We start from the raw sequence: 24066 nt of genomic DNA, 5'->3' as shown, positions 1-24066 counted from the left end.
CAAAAGAACAACTACACTACTTCATAGGTACTTTTATTTTTAACTCATTCCCACTATTCTGGTTCTTTTCATTTTTATTTTTTATATAACTCTTTAACCTATTTACCATCACAATGAGATGTTCAGTACATTAAATTCCATAATAACCTTTTAACCTGAACTTTTTTGATACATATACCTGTGTTTTTCTTTTGCTTTTCTGTTTTTTAATTTACCTTATTTTATTTTATTTCTTTAATATTCATATAGAGATAAGCTTCAAGGTAATCCCCTTTCCATAATCAATGCTATCCCTATATGTAAACCAGTTTTAATCCCCCTTTATCTCAGGAAAGTTGAGTCCTTTAACAAAGATATCAATATACACCCAGGAAGAATCAAAATAAACTTTCTTGCCCACACTGAGAATTTATAACCACCCTCCCATCTTTTTCTTCTGTCAGTGTTTCTGTGTATTTTTTTTTTGTTCTGGTAGTATATAAATCTTATACTTGGTGTTCATTTTGACAGAGTTCTCTTTATTTATTTATTTTTTCTCTTGTTAACTACTATTGTCAGTCTTTTTGTTTGTCTGTTTTTGCTTGTATACTTCATAAATCTTACCTTTGGGGCCCATTCTGGCTGGGTCTTCTCTTTTTCTTTCCTGTCTCTCTCTTTCTCTGTCTCTTTTTTCTTTTTTTCTTTCTTTTTGGTGGTGACTTCCAATTGCTCAGAAGCGTTCCAGGGTGCACCTTGCCTGCACTACAGTTGATACATTCAGCTACACATCCATTCAGCCATCTCTCACCAAAATGACTAGGAGGAGGAATACCCAACAGAAGAAAAATTCAGAGACTGGCCCTTCTCCATCAGAGCTTTTGGATATGGACATAAATAGTATGTTGGAAAGGGAATTCAGGATAACAATTGTCCAGGCAATAGCTAGGTTGGAGAAAGTTTTGATGACAAAATGGAATTGATTAGGGCAGAAATGAAAGTCACCAGAGAAGATGTTAACAATGCTATCAGTGACATCCAATATAATCTAAATTCTCTAAAAGCTCGGGTAACTGGGGAAAGAAAAGATAGAATTAGTGATCTGGAGGACAAACAGATAGAGAAAAAGGATCAGGAGGAAGCCTGGAACAAACAGCTTAGAAGCCATGAAAACAGAATTAGGGAAATAAATGATGCAATGAAACATTCCAACATCAGAATTATTGGAATCCCCGATGGGGAAGAGAAAGAAAGAAGACTAGAAGATGTAGTTAAACAAATTCTCCACGAAAATTTTCCCAATCTCGTGAAGGAACCAGCATTCATGTACTGGAGGCAGAAAGGTCTCCCTCCAAGGTCATAGAATCTAGAAAGACCTCAAGACACCTGATTGTGAAAATGATGAATCATAATTTTAGACAGGAGCTCTTGAAAGCAGCTAAGGGGAAGAGATTCTTTATGTACAGAGGAAGGTCCATCAGAATAACATCAGACCTGTCCACAGAAACCTGGAAAGCCAGAAAGGGCTGGCAAGATGTATTCATGGCACTAAATGAGAAGAATATGCAGCCAAAAATACTTTATCCAGCAAGACTGCAATTCAAAATGGATAGAGAGATACAGAGCTTCCAAGACCAGCAAGGTTTAAAAGAGTATGTGACACTGGCACTGCAAGAAATATTAAGGGGGATTCTATAAAAGAGGGAAAAAACTAAGAATATCATTGAACAGAAATATATGGAGACAATCTATAGAAACAAAGACTTCACAGGTAACACGATGTCAATAAAAACGTATCTCTCAATAATCACTCTCAACGTGAATGGCCTAAATGCGCCCATAAAACGACACAGGGTTGCTGATTGGATAAAATGACAGGACCCACCCATATGTTGTCTACAAGAGACCCATTTTGAACCTAAAGATACATCCAAACTGAAAGTGAAGGGCTGGAGAAGCATCTTTCATGCTAATGGACCTCAAAAGAAGGCTGAGGTAGTGATTCTCCATCAGATAAATTAGATTTTAAACTAAAGACTGTGGTCAGAGATACAGAAGGACACTACATAATTCTTAAAGGGACTATCCACCAAGAAGATCTAACAATTGTAAATATTTATGCCCCCAATATGGGAGCAGCCAATTACATAAGAAAACTGTTAATCAAGATAAAGAGTAAGATTGATATGAATACATTAATAGTAGGAGATCTTAACATGCCACTCCCAATAACAGACAGATCATCCAAGCAGAAAATCAATAAAGAAACAAGAGCATTGAAGGACACATTGGACCAGATGGACCTCATAGATATATACAGAACATACCACCCTAAAACAACAGAATACTCATTCTTCTCCAGTGCACATGAAACTTTCTCCAGAATAGATCACATACTAGGTCACAAATCAGGGTTCAACCCATATCAAAAGATTGAGATTATTCCCTGCATATTCTCAGATCACAATGCTTTGAAACTGGAGCTCAACCACAAGGAAAAGTTTGGAAGGAATTAAAACACCTGGAAGCTAAAACCACTTTGCTAAAGAATGTTTGGAGAACATGGGGAGTTAGAGAAGAGAAGGGAGTTGGGGGATATTGGAAGGGGAGGTGAATCATGAGAGACTATGGACTCTGAAAAACAATCTGAGTGGCTTGAAGTGGCAGAGGGGCGGGAGGTTGGAGTACCAGGTGGTGGGTATTATAGAGGGCACGGATTGCATGGAGCACTGGGTGTGGTGAAAAATAATGAATACTGTTATGTTGAAAATAAATAAATAAATTAAAAAAAAAAGAATGCTTGGATCAACGAGGAAATCAAAGAAGAACTTAAACAATTCATGGAAACCAATGAGAATGAAGACTCTTCAGTCCAAAACCTGTGAGATACAGCAAAGGCAGTCCTAAGGGGGAAATACATAGCCTTACAAGCCTCCCTCAAAAAAATTGAAAAATCCAGAATACACCAGCTGTCTCTACAGCTCAAAGAACTGGAGAATCAACAACAAATTAAGCCAACTCCACACACAAGATGGGAAATAATCAAGATTAGAGCACAGATCAATGAGATAGAAACTAGAGATGCAGCAGAATGCATCAATGAAAAAGAGGCTGATTTTTTGAAAGAATCAATAAGATCAAAAACCATTGGCCAAACTAATCCAAAAGAAAAGAGAGAAGACTCAAATTAATATAATTATGAATGAAAATGGAGAGATCACAACTAACACCAAAGAAGTAGAAACAATCATAAGAAATTGTTATCAACAGTTATATGCCAATAAATTAGCAACCTAGATGAAGTGGATGCATTCCTGGAAAACTATAAACTACCAAAATTGAACCAGGAAGAAATTGACAACCTAAACAGACCAATATCTAGTAATGAGATTGAAGCAGTGATCAAAAACCTCCCAAAAAACAAGAGCCCAGGACCTGATGGATTCCCTGGGGAATTTTACCAAACTTTCAAAGAAGAAAAAACACCTATTCCATGAAGCTGTTTCAAAAAAAATGAAGAAGAAGGAAAAATTTCCAGACTCTTTTTATGAAGCCAACATTACCCTGATACCCACACCAGGCAAAGACCCAACCGAAAAGGAGAATTTCAGACCAATATCCCTGATGAATATGGATGCTAAGATTCTCAACAAGATCCTTAGCTAATAGGATCCAACAGCACATTAAAAAGATTATCCACCATGACCGGGTGGGATTCATCCCTGGGTTGCAAGTATGGTTCAACATTTTCAAATCAAACAATGTCATAGAACAAATCAATAAGAGAAGAGAGAAGAATCACATGGTCCTCTCAATTGATGCAGAAAAAGCATCTGACAAAATCCAGCATCCTTTCTTGATTAAAAAGCTTCAAAGTATAGGGATAAAGGGAAAACATGCAGCCAACTTCATAAAATCTATCTATGAACAACCCACAGCCAATATCATCTCCAATGGGACAAAACTGACAGCCTTCCCATTGAGATCAGGAACATGACAAGGATGCCCATTCTCACCACTCTTGTTCAACATAGTATTAGAAGTCCTAGCAACAGCAATCAGACAACAAAAAGAAATAAAAGGTATTCAAATTGGCAGTGAAGAAGTCAAACTCTCTCTCTTTGCAGATGACATAATATGGAATACCCCAAAGACTCCACCCCCAAACTACTAGAACTCATACAGCAATTCAGTAATGTGGCAGGATACAAAGTCAATGTACAGAAATCAGCTGCTTCCTTATACACTAACAATGAAAATGCAGAAAGGGAAATTAGAGAATTTATTCTATTAACTACAGCAAAAAGAACCATAAGATATCTGGGAATAAACCTAACCAAAGAGATAAAGGATCTGCACTTGAGGAACTACAGAACTCTCATGAAAGAAACTGAAGAAGACACAAAAAGATGAAAGACCATTCCATGCTCATGGATCGGAAAAATAAACATTGTTAAAATGTCTGCTGCCTAGAGCAATCTATACTTTCAATGCCATCTCGATCAAAATACCAGGAGCATTTTTCAAAGAGCTGGAGCAAACAGTCCTAAAATTTGTATGGAATCAGAAGAGCCCCTGAATTGCTAAGGAAATTTTGAAAAAGAAAAACAAAACTGGGGGCATTATGTTGCCTGATTTCAAGCTTTACTACAAAGCTGTGCTCACCAAGACATCATGGTACTGGCATAAAAACAGACACATAGACCAGTGGAACAGAGTAGAGAGCCCAGATATGGACCCTCAATTCTATGGTCAAATAATCTTTGACAAAGCAGGAAAAAATACCCAGTGGAAAAAAGAGAGTCTCTTCAATAAATAGTGCTGGGAAAATTGGACAGCTATGTGTAGAAGAATGAAATTTGACCATTCTCTCACACCATACACAAACATAAACTCAAAATGGATAAAAGACCTCAACTGAGACAGGAATCCATCAGAATCCTAGAGGAGAACATAGGGAGTAGCCTCTTGGACATTGACCACAGCAACTTCTTTCAAGATACGTCTCCAAAGGCAAAGGAAACAAAAGCGAAAATGAACTTTTGGGACTTCATAGAGATCAAAAGCTTCTGCACAGCAAAGGAAACAGTCAACAACAACAACAACAAAAAAAAAAGGCAACCCACAGAATGGGAGAAGGTATTCACCAATGACACTACAGACAAAGCACTGATATCCAAGATCTATAAAGAACTCCTCAAACTCAACACACACAAAACAGATAATCATGTCAAAAAGTGGGCAGAAGACATGAACAGACACTTCTCCAAAGAAGACATACAAATGGCTAACAGACACTTGAAAAAATGTTCAATATCACTAGTCATCAGGGAGATTCAAACCAAAACCACATTGAGATACCACCTTACACCAGTTAGAATGACCAAAATTAACAAAACAGGAAACAACATGTGTTGGAGAGGATGTAGAGAAGGGGGAACCCTCTTACACTGTTGGTGGCAATGCAAGTTGGTGCAGACACCAACTGAGAGTTTTAGAGGGGAGTGGGGGAGGGGGTTGGATGAGCCTGGTGGTGGGTATTATGGAGAGCACTATTGCATGGAGCACTGGGTGTGGTGCATAAACAATGATTCTGGAACACTGACACTAAAAAAAAATTTAAAATTAAAAAAAGATAACATAAAATATTTACATCTTTTCAATATTTAAAAATAAAATACAGAATTAAAATAAAGAAATAATTTAAAACTGTTTAATCCACAAAATTAGTTTAGTACATAGTTAGGTATGTGTACTATTTAACATAATATTAATATCATAGGTAAAGTTATAGCATGACACAAAACACAAATGCTGAGAGGAAGAAATGGAAGTTTACTATTTCGAGACAATTATATTATATGTGAAACATCATAATATCACTTGAAGGTAGAATACAATCAGTTAAAGAGATATACTATAGATCCTATAATAACCACACAAATAACAACAACAGAAAGTGTTGTAGCTAATGAGGATATAACATAGTATCATAAAAATTAGTAAATTCTCAAAGTGGTAAAAGGGGGGAAGGGAAATATACAAGAAATAAAATATGAAGGAAAGTAGAAAACAAATAGTATATTGATAGATTTCAACCTAAGCATATCAATAAGCAAATGTCAATGGTCTCAATCTGAAATTAAAAACAAAGATGTTCGGGGCACCTGGGTGGCTCAGTGAGTTAAAGCCTCTGGCTTTAGCTCAGGTCATAATCCCAGGGTCCTGGGATAGAGCCCCATATCGGGCTCTCTGCTCAGCAGGGAGCTTACTTCCTCCTCTCCACCCCGCCCCCCGCCTCTCTGCCTACTTGTGATCTCTGTTCAAATAAATAAATAAAATCTTTAAAAAAAAAAATATGTTCAAAATGGATAGAAAAGACAAAACAATTATATGTTGCCTATAAGAAACATACTTTAAATATAAAGATAAATAATTTAACAGGAACATAATGGGAAAAGATACATGGTATTAACATTAATTGAAAGAAATCTAAAGAGACTGTATGAATATAAAAAATGGTAAATTTGAGAGAAAAAAATATTACCAGGGGCTCCTGGGTGACTCAGCGGGTTAAAGCCTCTGCCTTTGGCTCAGGTCATGATCCCAGGGTCCTAGGATCAAGCCCCACATCCCCACATCGGGCTCTCTGCTCGGCAGGGAGCCTGCTTCCCCACCCCACCCCCCACTCTCTCTGTGCCTGCCTTTCTGCCTACTTGTGATCTCTGTCTGTCAAAGAAATGAATAAAATCTTAAAAAAATATATTACCAGAGATAAGAACTTTATTTCATAATGATAAAGGAGTGAATTCATAAAGCAGATGTAGCATTCCTAAAATTTTTTACCTTTATACCAGAGCTTCAAAATATGTAAAGCAAAATCAGATAGAACTACAAGGAAAATGAAACAAATTTACAATCATAATCAGATATTTCACTAGATCTCCTCAATAACAGAAGTACGCAGACATCAACAAGTACATAGAAGATCTGAACAACACTATCAACCCATTGACATTTGTTGAACACTCCAAAGAAGAGAAGAATACACACTATTTTCAAATATACATAGAACATTTACCAAGTTAGTCCTCTATCACAATCACACACCATGTCTCAATAAATTTGAAAGATCTCAACCCATCTATACAAAATATGTTCTCCGATCACAAAGGAATGAAATAAGAAATAAATTATAGAAAGATATCTGGAAAATCCTCAAATATTTGGAAATTGAATAGCACGTTTTTAAATAATCCACAGGTCAAAAAGCAATCTAAAAAAAAAAATATGATGTATTTTGAGCTAAATGAAAATTAAAACCTTCACAAAAGAAGATTCCAAGTCCACATGACTCTCTTAAGCCATTTTAAAAGATATTCCCAGTTATACAAAAATTCTTCTAAAGTAACTAAAAGGAGGGATTACTTCCTATCTCGGTCAGCTCAGGCTATTATAACAAAATACCATAGACTGGATGGCTTTAAGTAACAGATATTTTTTTCTTTCAGTTGGAGAGGCTGGGAGGTCCAAGATCAAGGTGCTGACCAATTTGGTTCCTGATTAGATCTTTTTTATGGCTTGTAGACAGCTGTTTTTTCACTGTATCCTTAGTGGTAGAGAGAGAGATCTTGCCTCTCTTTCTCTTTTTATAAGGACACTAATCCCATCATAGATCCCTCATAATCTTGTCTAAATTATCACCCAAAACTGTGGCCTCCTGACACATCACATTGGGGACTGGATTGAATTTTGAAGGGACACAAACATCAGTCCATAACCTTGTGCCAACTCCTTCTATAACACCAGCGTTAAGTTGATACCAGATAAAACAAGGGAAAATATTACTGGGAAACTACAGATAAGAAGTGACCATAGATGCAAAAATTCAAAGGAAAATTTTAACAAATATAATACAACAATATATAAAATAAGGATGATACATATATCCAAGTGGAATTAAATCCAAGAATGCCAGCTGATTTAATATTTTGCAAAAATCAATATTACCATATTAAAAACTAAAAGGAAAAAAATTTTGATCATCTCAGTTGGCACAAAAAAACCTTGCAACATCAAAGATCTGTTCCTGTTTAAAACTTTGAGAAATGAGGACTATAAGAAACACTCTTCTACCCAATAGAGGGCATCTGAAAATAAAACAAAGAAAACAAACAGAACGCTGCAACTAATATTGTATTTCATAGTGAACGTCTACATGCCCTGCCCCAAGACCAGGAATAAGACAAGAATGTCCACTTTCACTACTTCTCATCAACATTGTACTAAAGGATTTAGCCAGTGTAATAAGTAAACTTGATCTTGGGTTCAAATAAATACATACTTTATTGTTCCCACAGAGGTCTTAAAACTCTTGTAATTTCCTGAGTAATAGAGATGAGAGGAATGTCCTTTATTATTCATAAGAAACCCCTTTCAATCATGCCTGAGTTTATGCTAGTGAGTGACTTTGATCAGCCTCTGAATACCTTCAGGAAAGGGGACTTCTTGCCAGAGGAACAAACCACATGATTACAGAGTTGGAAACTTCAAGCCTACCCCATGACCTCCAGGACCAATGATTTAGTCATCATGCCTACACAATGTAACCTGTATAAAAGTCCTAAACAAAGGGGTTCAGAAGACTTCTGCTTTGGTGTATACATCCATGTGCCAGAAAGGTGGCACACTCCAAACTCCATGGGGACAGAGTTCCTATTCTTGGGAACTATTCACACCTGGTGTATATACATCTTCATCTGGCTGTTCAGTATAATAAGCCAGAAATAATAAGGGTGTTTTCTTGAGTACTGTGAGACATTATAGCAAATTATCAAACCTGGGGAAAGAGGTCTTATTGGAACTCCCAATTTGTAGCCAGCTTGAATGAAAAGTGTAAGTAATGTAGAGACCCACCACTTAAAATTGGCCTCTGAAGTAAGGGCTGTCCTTTGGTACTCATCCCTTAATCTATGGGGTCTAAGTTAATTATGGATAATTCACGTCAAAATTGAATGAAATTGGTCATCCAGTTTGTATCCAGAGAGAATTGGAGAATTGCTTGGTGTTGAAAATCCACAAGTATTAGAAGTGTTGTGAGTAGAGAAGCAGTTATTTATTAAGTAAAACAAATAAAAGCCTTCCATATTGGAAAGGAAGAAATGAAATTGTCTGCATTCACATGCATCATGATCGTCTATGTAGTAAATCTGACAGAAATTACAAAAATTATTAGAACCATCAAGTACATTTATCAAATTTACAGAATATATAAGGTCAACATACACAACTCAACTGAAATTTTTTTGAGATTTTATTTATTTATTTGAAAGGTAAAGAGAGAGAGAAAATGAGGGAAGGATGGGCAAAGAGAGAGGGAGAAACAGACTCCTCGCTGAGCAGGGAGCCAATACAGGGCTTAATCCCAGGACCCTGAGATCATGACCTGAGTCGAACGCAGAGTTGAAGGTAGAGCCACCCAGGTGCTCCATCAATTCAAGTGAGTTTTTATATAATATCAAGGAAAAATTAGAAATTGACATTTAAAAATAATATCATTTATAATAGCATCAAAGAATATGAAATATAGTATTTAGGGTTAAGCCTGACCAAGATTTATAAAAACTATACACAAAAAAATTACAAAACACTGCAAAGAGAAATGGGGAAAGGCCTGAATAAATAGGTAATCTACTATGCTCATGGACTGGAAGAATTATTATTGTTAAGATATCAGTTCTCCTCAAATTGACATAAACTTCAACATAATCAAGTCACAATCCTAAAAGTCTTCTTTGCAGAAATTGATAAACTAAGTCTAAAATTCAGATGGAAATGGAAGGTACCCAGGATAGCCAAAAAAAACTTTGAAAAAGAACAAAGCCAGAGAGCTAAAACTACCTGACTTCAAGATTTATAAAGCTACAAGACAGTATGATATTGGTGTAACATAGACAAATAGTTCAATAAAACAGAACAAAGTGCCCATAAGTAGGCCCATACAGATGGGCACAAATTAGTTTTGACAAAAATAGAAGGTAATTTACTGGTGCTGGGATATGCACATGAGTATCAAAATGCAAAAAAAAAAAAAAAAAAACTTCAGTCTGTATGTCACATAAATGTCATATGTCATACAAAATTCCATCAAAATGGATTCTAGACCTAAATGTGTAACCTAAACTATGAAACTTCTAGAATAAAACACTCTAAGATTTTGTGATACCAAAAAATTTTCTTAGTTGCAATACCAAAACTATAATCCATAAAAGAAAAATGTCAATAAATTATTCATCAAAATAAAAAAGAGTCCTCTTTTAAAAACAAAACAACCAAAACCAAAAACATCTCTTCAAAAGACACTGAACACTGTAAAAAGAAAGAAAGAACTTGTATTCAGAATATACAAAGAATTTTCAATAAAGAGAAACTGTACCCCAGGTTTTTTTTCTGATTAAAAGATATTTGTTATCAGAGCCTATGAATTATATTGACTACCCAGTTTTTCTAAAGGAGAAAAACATTTCAGCACTTACCAAAGAAAATATATGAGTGTTAAGTAAGTTAATAATAGGACAGTCATCAGTCTTTATGGAGATTATATTAAAACCACAATGAAAGATAATTAATACATAACACTGTATGCCAACTATACTTCAATAATAATTTTTAAAACCATAAGAGAAAATACACATATACCGTAATGTCTAAAATTAAAAAGACCAACCATACCATATATTGATAAAAATGCAGGAGAACAGGAAATCTCAGACATTGGTGGGAGGAATGTAAAATAGTGTGACCACTTAGAAAAAACACTTTTGCAATTTCTTTAAAAGTTAGACAACTACATACTGTGTGATACAGCAATAGCCTTCACAGGTTTTTACCCAGGAAAACGGAAGGTCCACAAAAATATTTGCACAAGAATGTTTACAGCTTTATTTATGATGGCATAAAATTGGAAACAAACCAAATGTCCATCAACAGATAAACAGATAAACAAAATGGTATATTCATACAAAGAAATATTATTTAGCAATAAAAAGAATGAGCTATTAATGTGTGAACTTATCTCAAGTAATTATGCTCAGTGAAAGAAACCAGGAATCCCCACCACCAAAAAAAGAAAAAAAAAAAAGGGAGCACATATTGTATAATTACATCTATATAAAAATCTAGAATATGCAAACTGAGATATAGTTATAGAAAGCAGATCAGTGGTTGCCTGGGGATGGAAGGAGGGCAAGAGTTTTGGGGTAGGATTATAAAGAAGAATAAGAAAACGGGGATGATGGATAAGTTCATTATCTTGATTATGCTGATGATTCACAAGTATAAAACAAGGTCAAGATGTAATAAATTATATGCTTGAAATACGTGCAAAATTTAACAAATTGTTATATCAATTATACCACAATAAAGCTCTTTTTAGGTGTTCTGAAATAAAGCATAAGCACTAATACATTTATATTACAAGGAATATCTTTTAAACTAGTACTCAGAAAAAGAAAGTATAGCCAAAATGTTAGCCAATCTAGCAAAGCAGGGCAAAGAAAAAAGTGAAACAGGGCATGGAAAGTAAACATAGTAAACAATATATAAAAATTAAGATTGTAAAACAGTGACCAAATATGTAAGTAACCACAACAAATATGAATGGTTTAAACTCTCCTATTAAAAGTTAAAATTCTCAGAGTTCATAAAAATGGGGTATATATTTTCTATTAAAAAGCTGTAGCGGGCGCCTGGGTGGCTCAGTGGTTTAAAGCCTCTGCCTTCGGCTCAGGTCATGATCTCAGGGTCCTGGGTTCAAGACCTGCATCGGGCTCTCTACTCAGCGGGGAGTCTGCTTCTCCCCCTCTCTCTCTGCCTGCCTCTCTGCCTATGTGTGATCTCTGTCAAATAAATAAATAAAATCTTAAAAAAAAATAGCTTTGGCTGTAAAAGGTATACATAATATAAAATGTCACAGAGAATTGAAGAGAGACAGACTACGACATATCTGGCAAATACTAACTACTGAAAGGATGGACTGGGCAGCCATGGAAGTAAGGGGTTCAGATCTCCCATCAAGAGAGAACTTACCATTCACATGCAAGGAGTGCAATCAGCTGATGCCCTCCAGTTGCTAAGGCCTTCAGGATCCATTTTAGCTTTTGAGGCTGAGGTCATACACTTCCCAGCCAATGACTAAATGTTTTGCACTGCTGTTCATGAAAGATTCTGGGTTTTTCATTGGTTTGGCTAAGACTCTGGCAGTTCTATGTCTGGATCTGAGGCTCTTGTATCCTGCTTCTTCCCCTTTCCTTTCACAGGTCTCATTCAGATCAGTGCAATGGTCTGAAGCCTCTTCCTTCCCTATCCTACTTCCTGCCCCTTTAATCTTTCACACATAGAACCCCTCTCTCCCAAATAAACTTTACTGCTCCTAACTCCATCTCAGCCTCTGCTTTCTGGAGGACCTAACATATAGCTGTTATAGTTTCTAGATTTCTCCTGATTCAGCAGGTCTAAAAAGTGGATCTGGGTAATTATTTTTTTTATTTCCCCACATAATTCTCAGGTTCAACCACATTTAGCACCCCTGTAGTGGAAGATTCTAATACATTTGTTTCCTGTACCTTATAATTTAGCATTTGTAAACTATCTTGAAGTCTTTATTTACAGGGCAAATACATTCTATTTTGTTTGTTTTTTAAGATTTTATTTATTTATTTGACAGACAGAGATCACTAGTAGGCAGAGAGGGAGGCGGAGAGAGACATAGAAGCAGGCTCCCCGCCGAGCAGGGAGCCCGCGACGGGGCTCCATCCCAGAACCCTGGGATCACAACCGAAGTCGAAGGCAGAGGCTTTAACCCACTGAGCCACCCAGGTGCCCCTACAGGGCTGTTTTGACATATGTTATCAAGTTAAGGTGTAAACACAATCTTGCTTTTTTGTTTTTCAGTAATATTTAAGCAGGTATCTTGGAACCCAGTTGTTTGTGAACCTCATCCCACCCAGGAATGGATGAAGAATTAAGAAAAGGTCAAGGACAGGGTTTGATGTCTACTGTGTATTGCTTGGTAATATTTATATGGGGAAACTTAATGGACTGGTTTGGGGGCATACCTAAATGGTGTCAAAATGGTTTGGTCAAAATTATGTGCTCAATGTGATGAGATTAGTTTACCTCCAAAAGAAACTAAGAATCTTTTTAATGATAAAGCCTAGTGTAACCAAAATGTCTGGAGGGAGGAAAACAGTGACAAAAGAACTGTCTTAAAAGTTTCATGTTTCTGGGGCACCTGAGTGGCTCAGTGGGTTAAGCCTCTGCCTTTGGCTCGGGTCATGATCTCAGGGTCCTGGGATCAAGTCCCACATCAGGCTTTCTGCTCAGCAGGGAGCCTGCTTCCTCCTCTCTCTCTCTCTGCCTGCCTCTCTGCCTACTTGTGATCTCTGTCTGTCAAATGAATAAATAAAATATTTAAAAAAGAAAGTTTCATGTTTCTTCATTGTTTCATTTCATTCATTTCTTCATGTTTCATTCATGCAAAATGAAAGAATGAATGGATTTTGTTTTAATTTCTACCATAATGAAAATTTTTAATATTTTTCCTGCTATGGAGAGCCAGGCTTTTTTTCATAAATTTTTATAAATAAAATATATTTTTCATAAACTTAAAAACAATATGTACATTCTTTTTTTTCTTTTTTCTTTTCTTTTCTTTTATTTTTTCAGTGTTCCAAGATTCATTGTTTATGCCCCACACCCAGTGCTCCATGTAATACATGCCCTCCTTAATACCCACCTCCACATTATTAATACTGTATTCCACAGAAAAATTGAAGGCAAGAGTCATGTCATCCCTTGGCCATTCTCTTAGCACAGACACCAAATTCTATGGATATTCAAGTTCTTCATAATGCATATTTAGCTGCTTATATGCTCAATGAACATTGATTATTTGCTAAACACCTCACAATAAAATGTACATCAGGAAAATACACAATTTCAATTTATCACATCTTTAGAAACTATTAGGCATTAGCTATCAATTTCTATTGAGATATGAGTTCAGAAAGTAATTCCTCACATGTGTTCCCTCTCTCTTATTCCTGCTTTCTTTCATGACAGAAAAACATAAATTCAATTTTGTCAAACAGTGTAATTTTTATTATAATCATATATTACATTAGTTAACTGATTAAAAACAAGAAGTGGGAATTTGTAGATACTAAAATAACAGTATATGGAAAGGCACATTCAAACACGTTTGAAGGGAATGTAAATTGATACAATTTAACATATCAATGCAATAAAAAAAAATGCACAAACCCTTTTGACCTGAAATTCCATTATATTTATTCTATAAATATACTTAAACAAATACAAAGAGATCTTTCTACAAGAAACGTTCTATGTGGTATTGCTTATAATACTGAAACAAACAAATAAAACTTAAAGGAATCTAAATGTCTATCACTAGGACTTTGATTAATTAAATTATGACATAACCATACAATGGAATTTTATAACCATTAAAAAGAATGAGGTAGCTCTGCTTCTTTGATATAAAAGATCTCCAAGACCTATCATATTATTAGCTTTCTATAAGTGCAGAAGAACATCATGATATGTTCCCATTTGTGTCTTAGCAAGGATATGTGTATATATATGTAAATAGATCTATGAATATACACCCATACCTTGGGTGTACAGATGTATGTACATAAAATTTTCAGGAAGAATACATAAAATATGTTGATTGTTTCTTCTACAGAGTTCTTTCTAGAGGAAACTCAGTTTTCATTATCTATTACACTAAACAATTTGAGTATTTTATCATGAGCATTTGCTTTCTTTGTAATAATATCAGTTCTTCAGAGAACTAGCTAATAGCAGCTAATATTCTAAAATTTCAATTACAAAAGGATATGTATCCAAATTCTTTAAAAATCTCTATCTTCTCATAATCCTTGAAAAGCTAATTCCAAAATGGGTTTTCCATAATAGAGCTCTAAGAAAATCAAAATAGTAGCTCTGCCTTATATTTACTCATTTGTTCTGCTGCTCCAATAACTTATGAAGTATGGAGATACAGTCTATCAATTTTACTTTGTAACACCTGAGACCACTTCACTTGCTCACAGTATCATAGAGTGGATTGTTCTTCTCTGTGTAGCTGGCATAAGGTTGCATTTCTTCCTAAGAAAGAACTCAAAGTCAAAAGCAATTCAAAAAAGCCAGAAATCATCAAGTACACCTATGTTTTCCTCACAGGTGCCCCCAGATTCAGTCATCTACAGGAGTGCTTATATTTGTGTCTCTGGGCTTATATGGATATAAAAGAAGGACTGTTTTCTATTATTTAGTCAAAAATTTATTGATTATTTAAGTGTGAGATGGTAATGTTGTGTGATGGTAGGAATGAAAAAGAATGAGGTAACATGAAAGGTATTTCAAAGGAGAGGGTCACAGACTTGGTAAGCTACTGGTTATGAGATTATGGAGCAGGAGATATTTAAGACCAATTAAGAAGGAAATGATGATAGTATGGAGAAAGAGAAGTCAAGAATTAGAGAGTTTTATGAGGGAGGAAAGACTAATTCAGTTTCTCCAAACATTACGATCAAAATTTGGCAAATATTATGAGCTATATAGGATACAGTTCTTGAAATGAAAATGTTGTTCAGAATGTGTATGAATTGTATAAGATAGATAATTGACAAAATAAGCACACCCGAGTATTAGCATTATAAAATTAGAATTTTTGCTTTTTAATTAAAAATACTAATATTGAGGCAACTTACAAATTGCCTGGCTATATTTTGACATTGAAGCTTAAAATTTGCAAAAATACTTTTTAATATTATCTTACCTCCTCAACAACTGAAGTAGCTGCTGTTTTTTTTAATTTGCATTTTCTGCAAAAATAAAAATGAGCTGGAGTGAATTCAGAAAACATCATTATTTAATTAAAAATGGGAAAACAAAACAGTATACAATTGACAAGTGTGGTTCATTTTTTTTATAGAAGTTATAATAATATAGAAAGGAATTAACAGAAATAAGAATGCTAGTGGTAGCTAATACACCTAAATGAGATAATTCTCATATGGGAAGAGGAGTGAACTTATGCAAAAGAATCCTGATATATAGGATAAATGTGACACATCCTTTTTGTTACATAAAATGAATTATTATAATTCTTTACCCAAATAGAGAATTAAAATCTGTCTCTACGAAGATATTGCCCTAAACAGTTTAATTCACTATGTTTGCATACCTAAGTAACCAAGTAAAATCCCTCTTGTCATTTAGAGGAATCCAAATAGAACACCTTTAGGACACGCTTCTTGATTATGGGAAAGTTAATGTTAACATATTAATTTTACCCCATCAATTCCGTATACCTTACCCCTTCTAGCCCAATAAAGCTGAAGAAAAAGCATTACTCAATACCTGCAGCAATGGGTTTTCCAAAGCCCAATGGATCCCACAACGATCAAGGCAACCAAAACGAAGGCAAACCAAAAAAAGGAGGTTATATAAAAAGTAGAGTTTAGTGATAACTGGTCACCTGTAAACATAGACACAAAAGCATACGGTTTATCTGTGGTGCATCCAATGAAATATTATTTAGCACTATAAAGAAATGAGCTATCAAGCCATGAAAAGACATGAAGGAACAAACTGAGGGTTTGGAAGGGAGGAGAGTGGGGGATTGGGAAAACCCAGTGGTGGGTATTAAGGAGGGCACGTACTACATGAGCACTGGGTGTGGTGCATAAACAATGAATCTTGGAACACTGAAAAAATAAAATTAAATTTTAAAAAAAGACATGGAGGAAATTTAAACACATAGCACTCAGTAAAAGAAACCAATATGACACTGCTACATTCTGCATGAATACAAGCATATGACATTTTGGAAAGGACAAAACTATGGAGATAGTATAAAGATCAGGGGTTGCTAGAGGTTAGGGTGGAGGGAGGGATGAGTTAAGTGGAGAACAGAGGACCTTCGGGACGGTGAAACTGCTCTGTATGAAACTACAATGGTGGAGAGATACCAGTTCTACATTTGCTAAAACTCATAGAATGTACACCTAGAGTGAACCATAATGTAAACTATAAACTTTGAGTGATAATGTTGTCTTAATGTAGGTTCATCAATTCTCACAAATGTACAAGTGTGACATGGTTGATGTAGAGAAAGCGGGAGACCGTGCGTCTGTTGGGGCAATGGAAATATGGGAACTCTCTGCTGTGGACCTAAAACTGCTCTAAAAACTAAAGTCAGACACATACACACACACACACACACACACACACACACACAGTTCAAGAATGTTTCATGGTTCATGAAATTCACTTCTGTGATTTTAAACAGTTATGACTCATTAATAGCTCAAATCATTATAATAAATTGATGTATTTCTGATTCGTGAGTGTTTATCAAGACATTAATCCGCAATCAATATTTTGTGGCTTTCAGGATTCATAAATGGTGACTTCATTGGTGGAGGCGGGGGTCTGAAGATTAGATTTCTCAGTTACAGAAATAGCAGGGTGTTTCTCATCTCCAATATTCAGAAGTAAATAAGGAGTTGTAAAGGAGGTAATTGGAAAAACAATCTAATCCTGAAGTCACCTTTCTTCCAGGTCCTTCAAACTGACATGAATGCATGGCAGCAACTTTCAAATATTTATTAACTCTGGCAACAATATAAGGCTCAGTTTGACAAAAAAAGTCAACAAAGGAGTCGCCAGCTCTGGTAGGCAGGGGTTCTAAGACCTCACTGGGGCTGCATCATGAATGGGGCTGAGGGGAGCAGACAGAGGTGAATGGAGGCTAAGCAGAGTGGTATCCTTTTCCTCCACACTCCTTCAACAGTTTGTTTCTAAACATTGCATTTTTCTTTTATTTGAAAAAGAAAAAAATTTTTTACAGTTAACATCAACATCATTGTCTTGAAACCCTCTCTTGCAAACTGATGCATATTCTTTTGTTGGAAGTATGGCCACAGACACTGAAGATCCACCCTGCAAGGAGACAGGGAGGAGACCCCAACACTGGCTGAGAGTAAGTGAGACAGTCCCTTCAAGTCTGAGGATCCATAAACATGACATGATATTCTAATACCAGGTGGTCAGAATGCGTACAAAAGCATTACTCTCCTCAGTAAATACTGCTAAAAACTTTTTTTTAAATCACTTGAACAATGGGTATTGGAAAATGGTGGTTTAAAGACACAGGTTTTTCCCTTCCCTCTTCTTAAATTTTGCTAAATCATCAGTAGGAAATTTTTCTAAGTCTAGTCTACTTAAATATAGACAATGAACATGGATGAAGATAAGAGGATGAAAAAATTCAACTTGTTTTTAGGTGAAAAAGGAACAGATGAAGGCAAATAATTTAGGGTAGAATAAGTAAGAATCTTAGTGTTCACAGAACACCAAAAAGACTCTAGAACAAGAAGGTCTAAATATATTAAATTGGATAAGTGAGGGGTAAAGTGTGAGTTAAAAGTTGGAAACTCTTTTGAAGGTCTATATTAAGAAGAAATAGGCGGCCAAGTCCATTCCACCCTGAGAAGTCAGGTCACCATGTCACTACACCTTCCTAAACTGCAAGAAACAGGAAGTTTGCCCAGAAAAGGTGAACTAGAGAGATTCCAGAGTCAAGGATCCAAATGTAGTGGAGGGTGGACAAGAAGACCAGACTGAAAAGAGATATTAAAGAAAAGTCTGAATTCTGAACAGTCTCTCTCTCTCTCTCTCTCTCTCTCTCTCTCTCACACACACACACACGTTCCCCTCTTATTTCCTGCTCTCATAACACTAATAGGTTTATCTCTCTAAGACAATAGACTAGAGAGTTATTTTCTGCAAAAACTGGACAATCTCAGAGAAAAGAATTTCAGATAACTAAAGAATCCATATTTTAAAAACTTTTTTCATTTACTTCCTTTTAGCCTACTGAAGCTAACTAGTTGACAGAACCACCCACAGATGACATAGCTTCCAATAAGTTCATTTTTGAATGTTCACTTTGAAATTAATGGATAGCCAAGGATTACCAGAGAGTAAAAGAATGCTACATGCATAAAACAAAGAAATTAAAACTAGCAAATGTCTGGAAGGCAGAAGGAACTCAGATTAAACAAACATGGAATCAAGCAGAGCACTATGGGAAAGAGAGTGCCCAGGACCATAGTTGTGCAGCAGGTCTAGTGACTACAGAGGCCAGATTAGAACAAGAGTATGTAAAACTCAAGAAGGGAAGTTGGCAAGAAAAAAAAAAAAGAAGAACTGATGGATTACCCAATAAATTTGACCATGTGGAAATTAAGATTAATAGGAGTTTTCTAATTTTGTCACTGAGCTTAGTGATAATTAACAATAAGTACATATATTTTTAAGGAAACTAAAGAATAAAGTTTAAATCAATCATAGAGGTTATTATAATATAGCCAAGAATTCTAGGAAGAACCTAGAGTAGAAATCCCACCAAACTTTAGTTATGTATGTAAAGAAAACTTATGAGTGACTTGATCCTTCTTCTAAAAGCACAAAAAAAAATTTTTAAATGCAATTTATTCTTCTCCTAAAACCGTAAGTATTACCTTAAAAGTACACTACCCAAGCCAAATTACTGCTTGTATAGAGTGGATATTAAACTATTAAATTATTTTTCATTTTACTTTATTAAATAATAAACATCATTCTAAAATCTGGCTTCTTGAAAACAAATTTCTGTGTCATTCTTCTGGTTATAACTCTTAATGATGGAGAAGGACAGAAGAAAGAGTGTGGGGAGACTATGCTAGAGTGAAATTCTCCACACTCTCCTTTTTATTCTTCTATAACTTCCCTGAAAGAATGAACATACAAGCAAACACTGGAATTACTAACCTGTTTTCAGGTGTAAGAACAGACTCTGGTTGCCAGTCACATGGGAGACAGAGCAGGACACATTAGACACCTGGAGGTCCTCCCAGTGGCATGTACTCTGGACGGTCACTGTACCATTGCCCAGGGGTTCTTCCTCAGTGTGACAATCTCCCTCTGGGGTCCAGAAGATCTGTGCAGATGGCTTCCCTGCAGCTGCCCTGCACACGACAGTTCCATTGCTGCCTTGAAACAGGGTCACCTTGGGGGGCACTGCAGAGACGCAGGGGAAAATGCTTCAGGCTTAACACATGGGGTATGGAATACAGAGACATTTGATTCAATCCCAGATCTGGTTATGTGACATAGCACAATATGTCATGCTCCTTACCTAACACTTGGAGGTAATATGTATGACCAAAAAGCCCATCAGCTGCAGCCACTTCACACCTGTAACATCCATCATGAGTGAGGGCCACGGGGTCAATCTGAAGGGAAGGATTCTGATCAGGTCTGGACTCCCAGGATATTCTCGCATCAGTACAGTTTCTTTCACTGGTCTCATTGTTGTCTCTCCTGTGGGCTCTAGTGCAGGGAGGCTGGTCTCTGGGGCTTATTGTCCATGTTACCAGCAAAGCTGTGGAGTTGTCAGGAGGACAAAGGAGCACAGCCTTTGTATCCACAAGTACGGACAGAGAAGAGTTAGCTGGACACACACACAAGGAGAATGATGAAAGAAAAGCTGGATTAAAAACACTTTAAGTGTTACATTTTCTACTACATATTGCATAAAGTGTACTAACGCATGACTTTGCTGGTCATCCTATTCCAAAATACTAGGGCTACATAAAAAAATTAAACATGTACAAAATGTGTAAACACATTAAACCTAATCCAAAGATGAACCCATTTTTCTCCTATATTTGTATTATTAGATAAGCTACATTTATTATATGTGTGAAAAATATTTTAAGAGCTTAAAATAGTCTCAGGAGTTTTATTGAAAACAAACAAGAAAACACAATATAAATTAAAGGACAAAGTCATCTACATCTAATCCTTCAGTCTAAGAAGCTATTAGACTTATCTTATAACTCATGCTCCTTCCACAGAAAGTGGAAAAATTGGTGATGTGCTTTTCTCCTCCTAAGTTTTGATCAGAGACAATAAATCAGTAGTATCAGAATGAAATGCCTTTACCGAAGGGTACCCCTTTGGACAAACACAAATAAAAACTATCAGATGACATTCAGGTTGAACAAACTGGACTTTCTTAAGCTATTCTTTACTTGGAGATTCACAAAGTCAGTAAAATCAACAAAACAACCTTCCTTCCTTCCTATTCAGTCACATATATACTGCCAAACAGTCCAACTGTAAACTTTGTTTACAGATCCTGTTTATGTTCTACCTAATCATGAGGATTAAATGAAGGAGGTTACTGCTTTTGCCCATCTTCAGTGTAAACAGTTAGCCCTGAAATCTACAATTATTCTCCAATCTAGAAGCTCCAGCTCTCCCATAAACACTCATAATGCATCCATGACTGGCTTTGCTGAGAGAGGGTTGGGGCATCAGGTACAACATACCTGCAACCCGGGTGAGTGGCAGCGAGCTCATCACCTTAATAGGAGCAGAGCCAGCTGAGGTGGAGCAAAGTCCTTATGTGGATGAAATTCCTAATGCTAAACTGTGCATGTGTGGTCTCTCCTCTCCTCTCCTCCTTTGTTCATTTGTCTCTTCTGTAATGGACTCAAGCCCTTGAATTTCACAGCCAAATCAAGATCCCACAGCTATAGGAAGCAAGTGGGGATGGGTTTTAGAGCAGATCTGTGAGGCAGTTAAATCCATATTCCTTCCCCCACTGCAAGTGTGTCTCTACTCCGAGCACGGGGACCCTGCAATGTGGCCAAAGCTTAGAGGTGAGTAGGAACACAGGGGCTTGGAGATCAGCTAGAGGTGGGTGTGGGTGAGCACCAGGTGCCTGAGGGCAGGATGCAGAAGATGAACCCAGAAAGAGAAGAGACTGGTGAGAAGCAGGTTGAGAGTGTTCTCTGCACTTCAACTTCTGAGCAGTCTTAGGCTTTCATATTTTGCCTGATACTTATTCTCAAGATCTGGCTCTATTATTTTAAAGGAACCTACGTGCTGATCAATCAAACATGTGCATTGTAACAAGGGAACCTTCTCCTGTGAAGGAGCTCCATCAGTGAGGATCCCACGCACCATGCGTAGTCTCTGCTCTTTCTCCATGCTCTGCTCTGTGACCCTCCAGCATTCCTACTTCACTCTCAATGAGACTTCTTACCTGATTGCTGTTATTCACCTTTTCTTAATCCTCTTCTTCCTCTTTTCATATCTGTTGTGATAATTTGCCAATGCCCAGTCCCTCCCCCACACTCAATGGGTTGGCCCTGGTCCAACAAATATAATCTCCACACAGCCCTGTGATCAGCTATGGTGACTTCCCCTCCCCCTTCACAGAGGGGTAGCAGGTAGATTCTCATATTTGCTCCAGAACAGCAGCGATGTCCCAGCGTTGCTGCATCCTGTGTCTCTGACTCCCCTCCAGTCTCCTGCCGCCTTCTGCACACAGACAATCCCTTTTCCTTTCTCTTCTCACTGCCATACCCTACTTTAAGACCCCATCACCACACCTGGGTTACTACAGAAGGCTCCTACCATCTCCTCTGTCTCAAAACTCTCCTCTCCTCAGCTCTCACCTTACCTTGCAGCCAGGTCCAGGATTCTGTAACACAGGGGTGATCTCCTCCACTCTGACACCCTTCAGAGATCTCTCACTGCCTGAAGACAACACTGACATGTCTTTGTGCTGGCTTTGAAAGCCTTCTTTTTCAAATTGACTCACCTTGGCAATCTTATCACCCCTCTGTTGCCACCACACTTGAGTAGGAAATAGCAAGCACAACTGCATATCTCGGTCTTCCCTCAGTGGTCCTTGCAGTCTGGGATGCCTGCACAGCACTTCTGTCTACGAAAATGCTCCTCTTCCTTCAAGAGCCAATTCACATGCTGCTTCCTCCGTGATGCCTTCCCAGAGCCTTGGTGATCACGCTCCCTCCTCTACATTCCCAGCACACTTGATGTGAGGGCTTATCTCCCCTACTTTATATGGCATCTGTGTTTATTTCTTGGTTCCCCCATAAAACTGAGCCCCTTAGGGTGCTCTGGCAGTCTAGCTCACCTTGCTCATCTCTGTTCTCCCCACAAAGCCTGGCACAGGGCCTGATAGAGAGAACTCCAGAATCTTCACATGGAATTGAACTGTTTGGGGGAGGAGGACGGGGTTCCCCACATTGCAGTATTTGGTTCATCACAATCTTCGACTGGGCTCAAGACTGGCCTCCTAACCAGTCCATCAACTATGTTTCTAAGGCAATTCCAAACTTACTCCCTTTAAGCTGGATTCTAGAAAAAAATTAAAAATCACTTTACCTTCTGCAGGATGTGTGAGGCTTCTCTCCTTTCCTTTCACAGATGAACTCTGTGTTGTAGCTAGAAAATATTCAGAGAAAAGTAGAAAAATCAATTTTAGGTGCCTAAAAGGAGTACAAGCCACTATGCATTCACAAATCTTACAGAGACCATGAAAGAATTTCAGTTAATTGTAACTGATTCCATAAAAAGCTTTGCAAAACAGAAATCAGAGGTTATTCCATCAAGGGGAAAAGCATGTGAACACCTGCCAAATCAGAGTACTTTCTCAAGAATTTTGGAACCAGGGGCACCTGGGTGGCTCAGTGGTTAAAGCCTCTTCCTTCAGCTCAGGTCATGATCTCAGGGTCCTGGGATCCAGCCCCACATCGGGCTCTCTGCTCAGCGGGAAGCCTGCTTCCCTTCCTTTCTCTCTGCCTGCCTCTCTGCCTATTTGTGATCTCTGTCTTTCAAATAAATAAATAAAATCTTTTTTAAAAAAAAGAATTTGGGAACCAAATTTAGACAAGTAGTTCATTCCCCTTTCTCCTTCATTTTTCCTACTGTGATGGCTAATTTTATGTGTCAACTTGGTTAGGCCATCGTTCCTAAGTATTTAATTAAACATTATTCTAGATGTGTCTGTGAAAGTGTTTTTTATATGAGATTTACATTTAAATCAGAAGACTTTTAGTAAAACAAAGTACTCTCCAACTTGTGGGTGGGCCTTATGCAATCAGTTGAAGACCTTAGTAGAAAAAGGCTGACTTCTTG

The 24066-nt window shown here is 36.9% G+C and overlaps 2 protein-coding genes across 2 annotated transcripts in view; both read right to left on the bottom strand.

The window, feature by feature from the left end:
• LOC116594003 (cell surface glycoprotein CD200 receptor 1-like) overlaps positions 1-24066 on the bottom strand; it is a 134921-nt gene that overhangs the window by 86538 nt on the left and 24317 nt on the right. The gene's annotated exons all lie outside the window — the stretch shown is intronic.
• CD200R1 (CD200 receptor 1) lies at positions 13713-21593 on the bottom strand. Its single transcript, XM_032348849.1, is given in 7 exon segments — positions 13713-15102; positions 15105-15168; positions 15842-15887; positions 16426-16543; positions 19882-20130; positions 20249-20563; positions 21447-21593. Coding segments are annotated over 7 exon segments (882 nt in total). The 5' UTR covers positions 21478-21593; the 3' UTR covers positions 13713-15043.

The sequence above is a fragment of the Mustela erminea genome, chromosome 1 (assembly GCF_009829155.1).
Source record: "Mustela erminea isolate mMusErm1 chromosome 1, mMusErm1.Pri, whole genome shotgun sequence".
In the NCBI taxonomy this organism is placed as follows: domain Eukaryota; kingdom Metazoa; phylum Chordata; class Mammalia; order Carnivora; family Mustelidae; genus Mustela; species Mustela erminea.
This window is presented reverse-complemented; position numbering and strand designations above follow the sequence as displayed.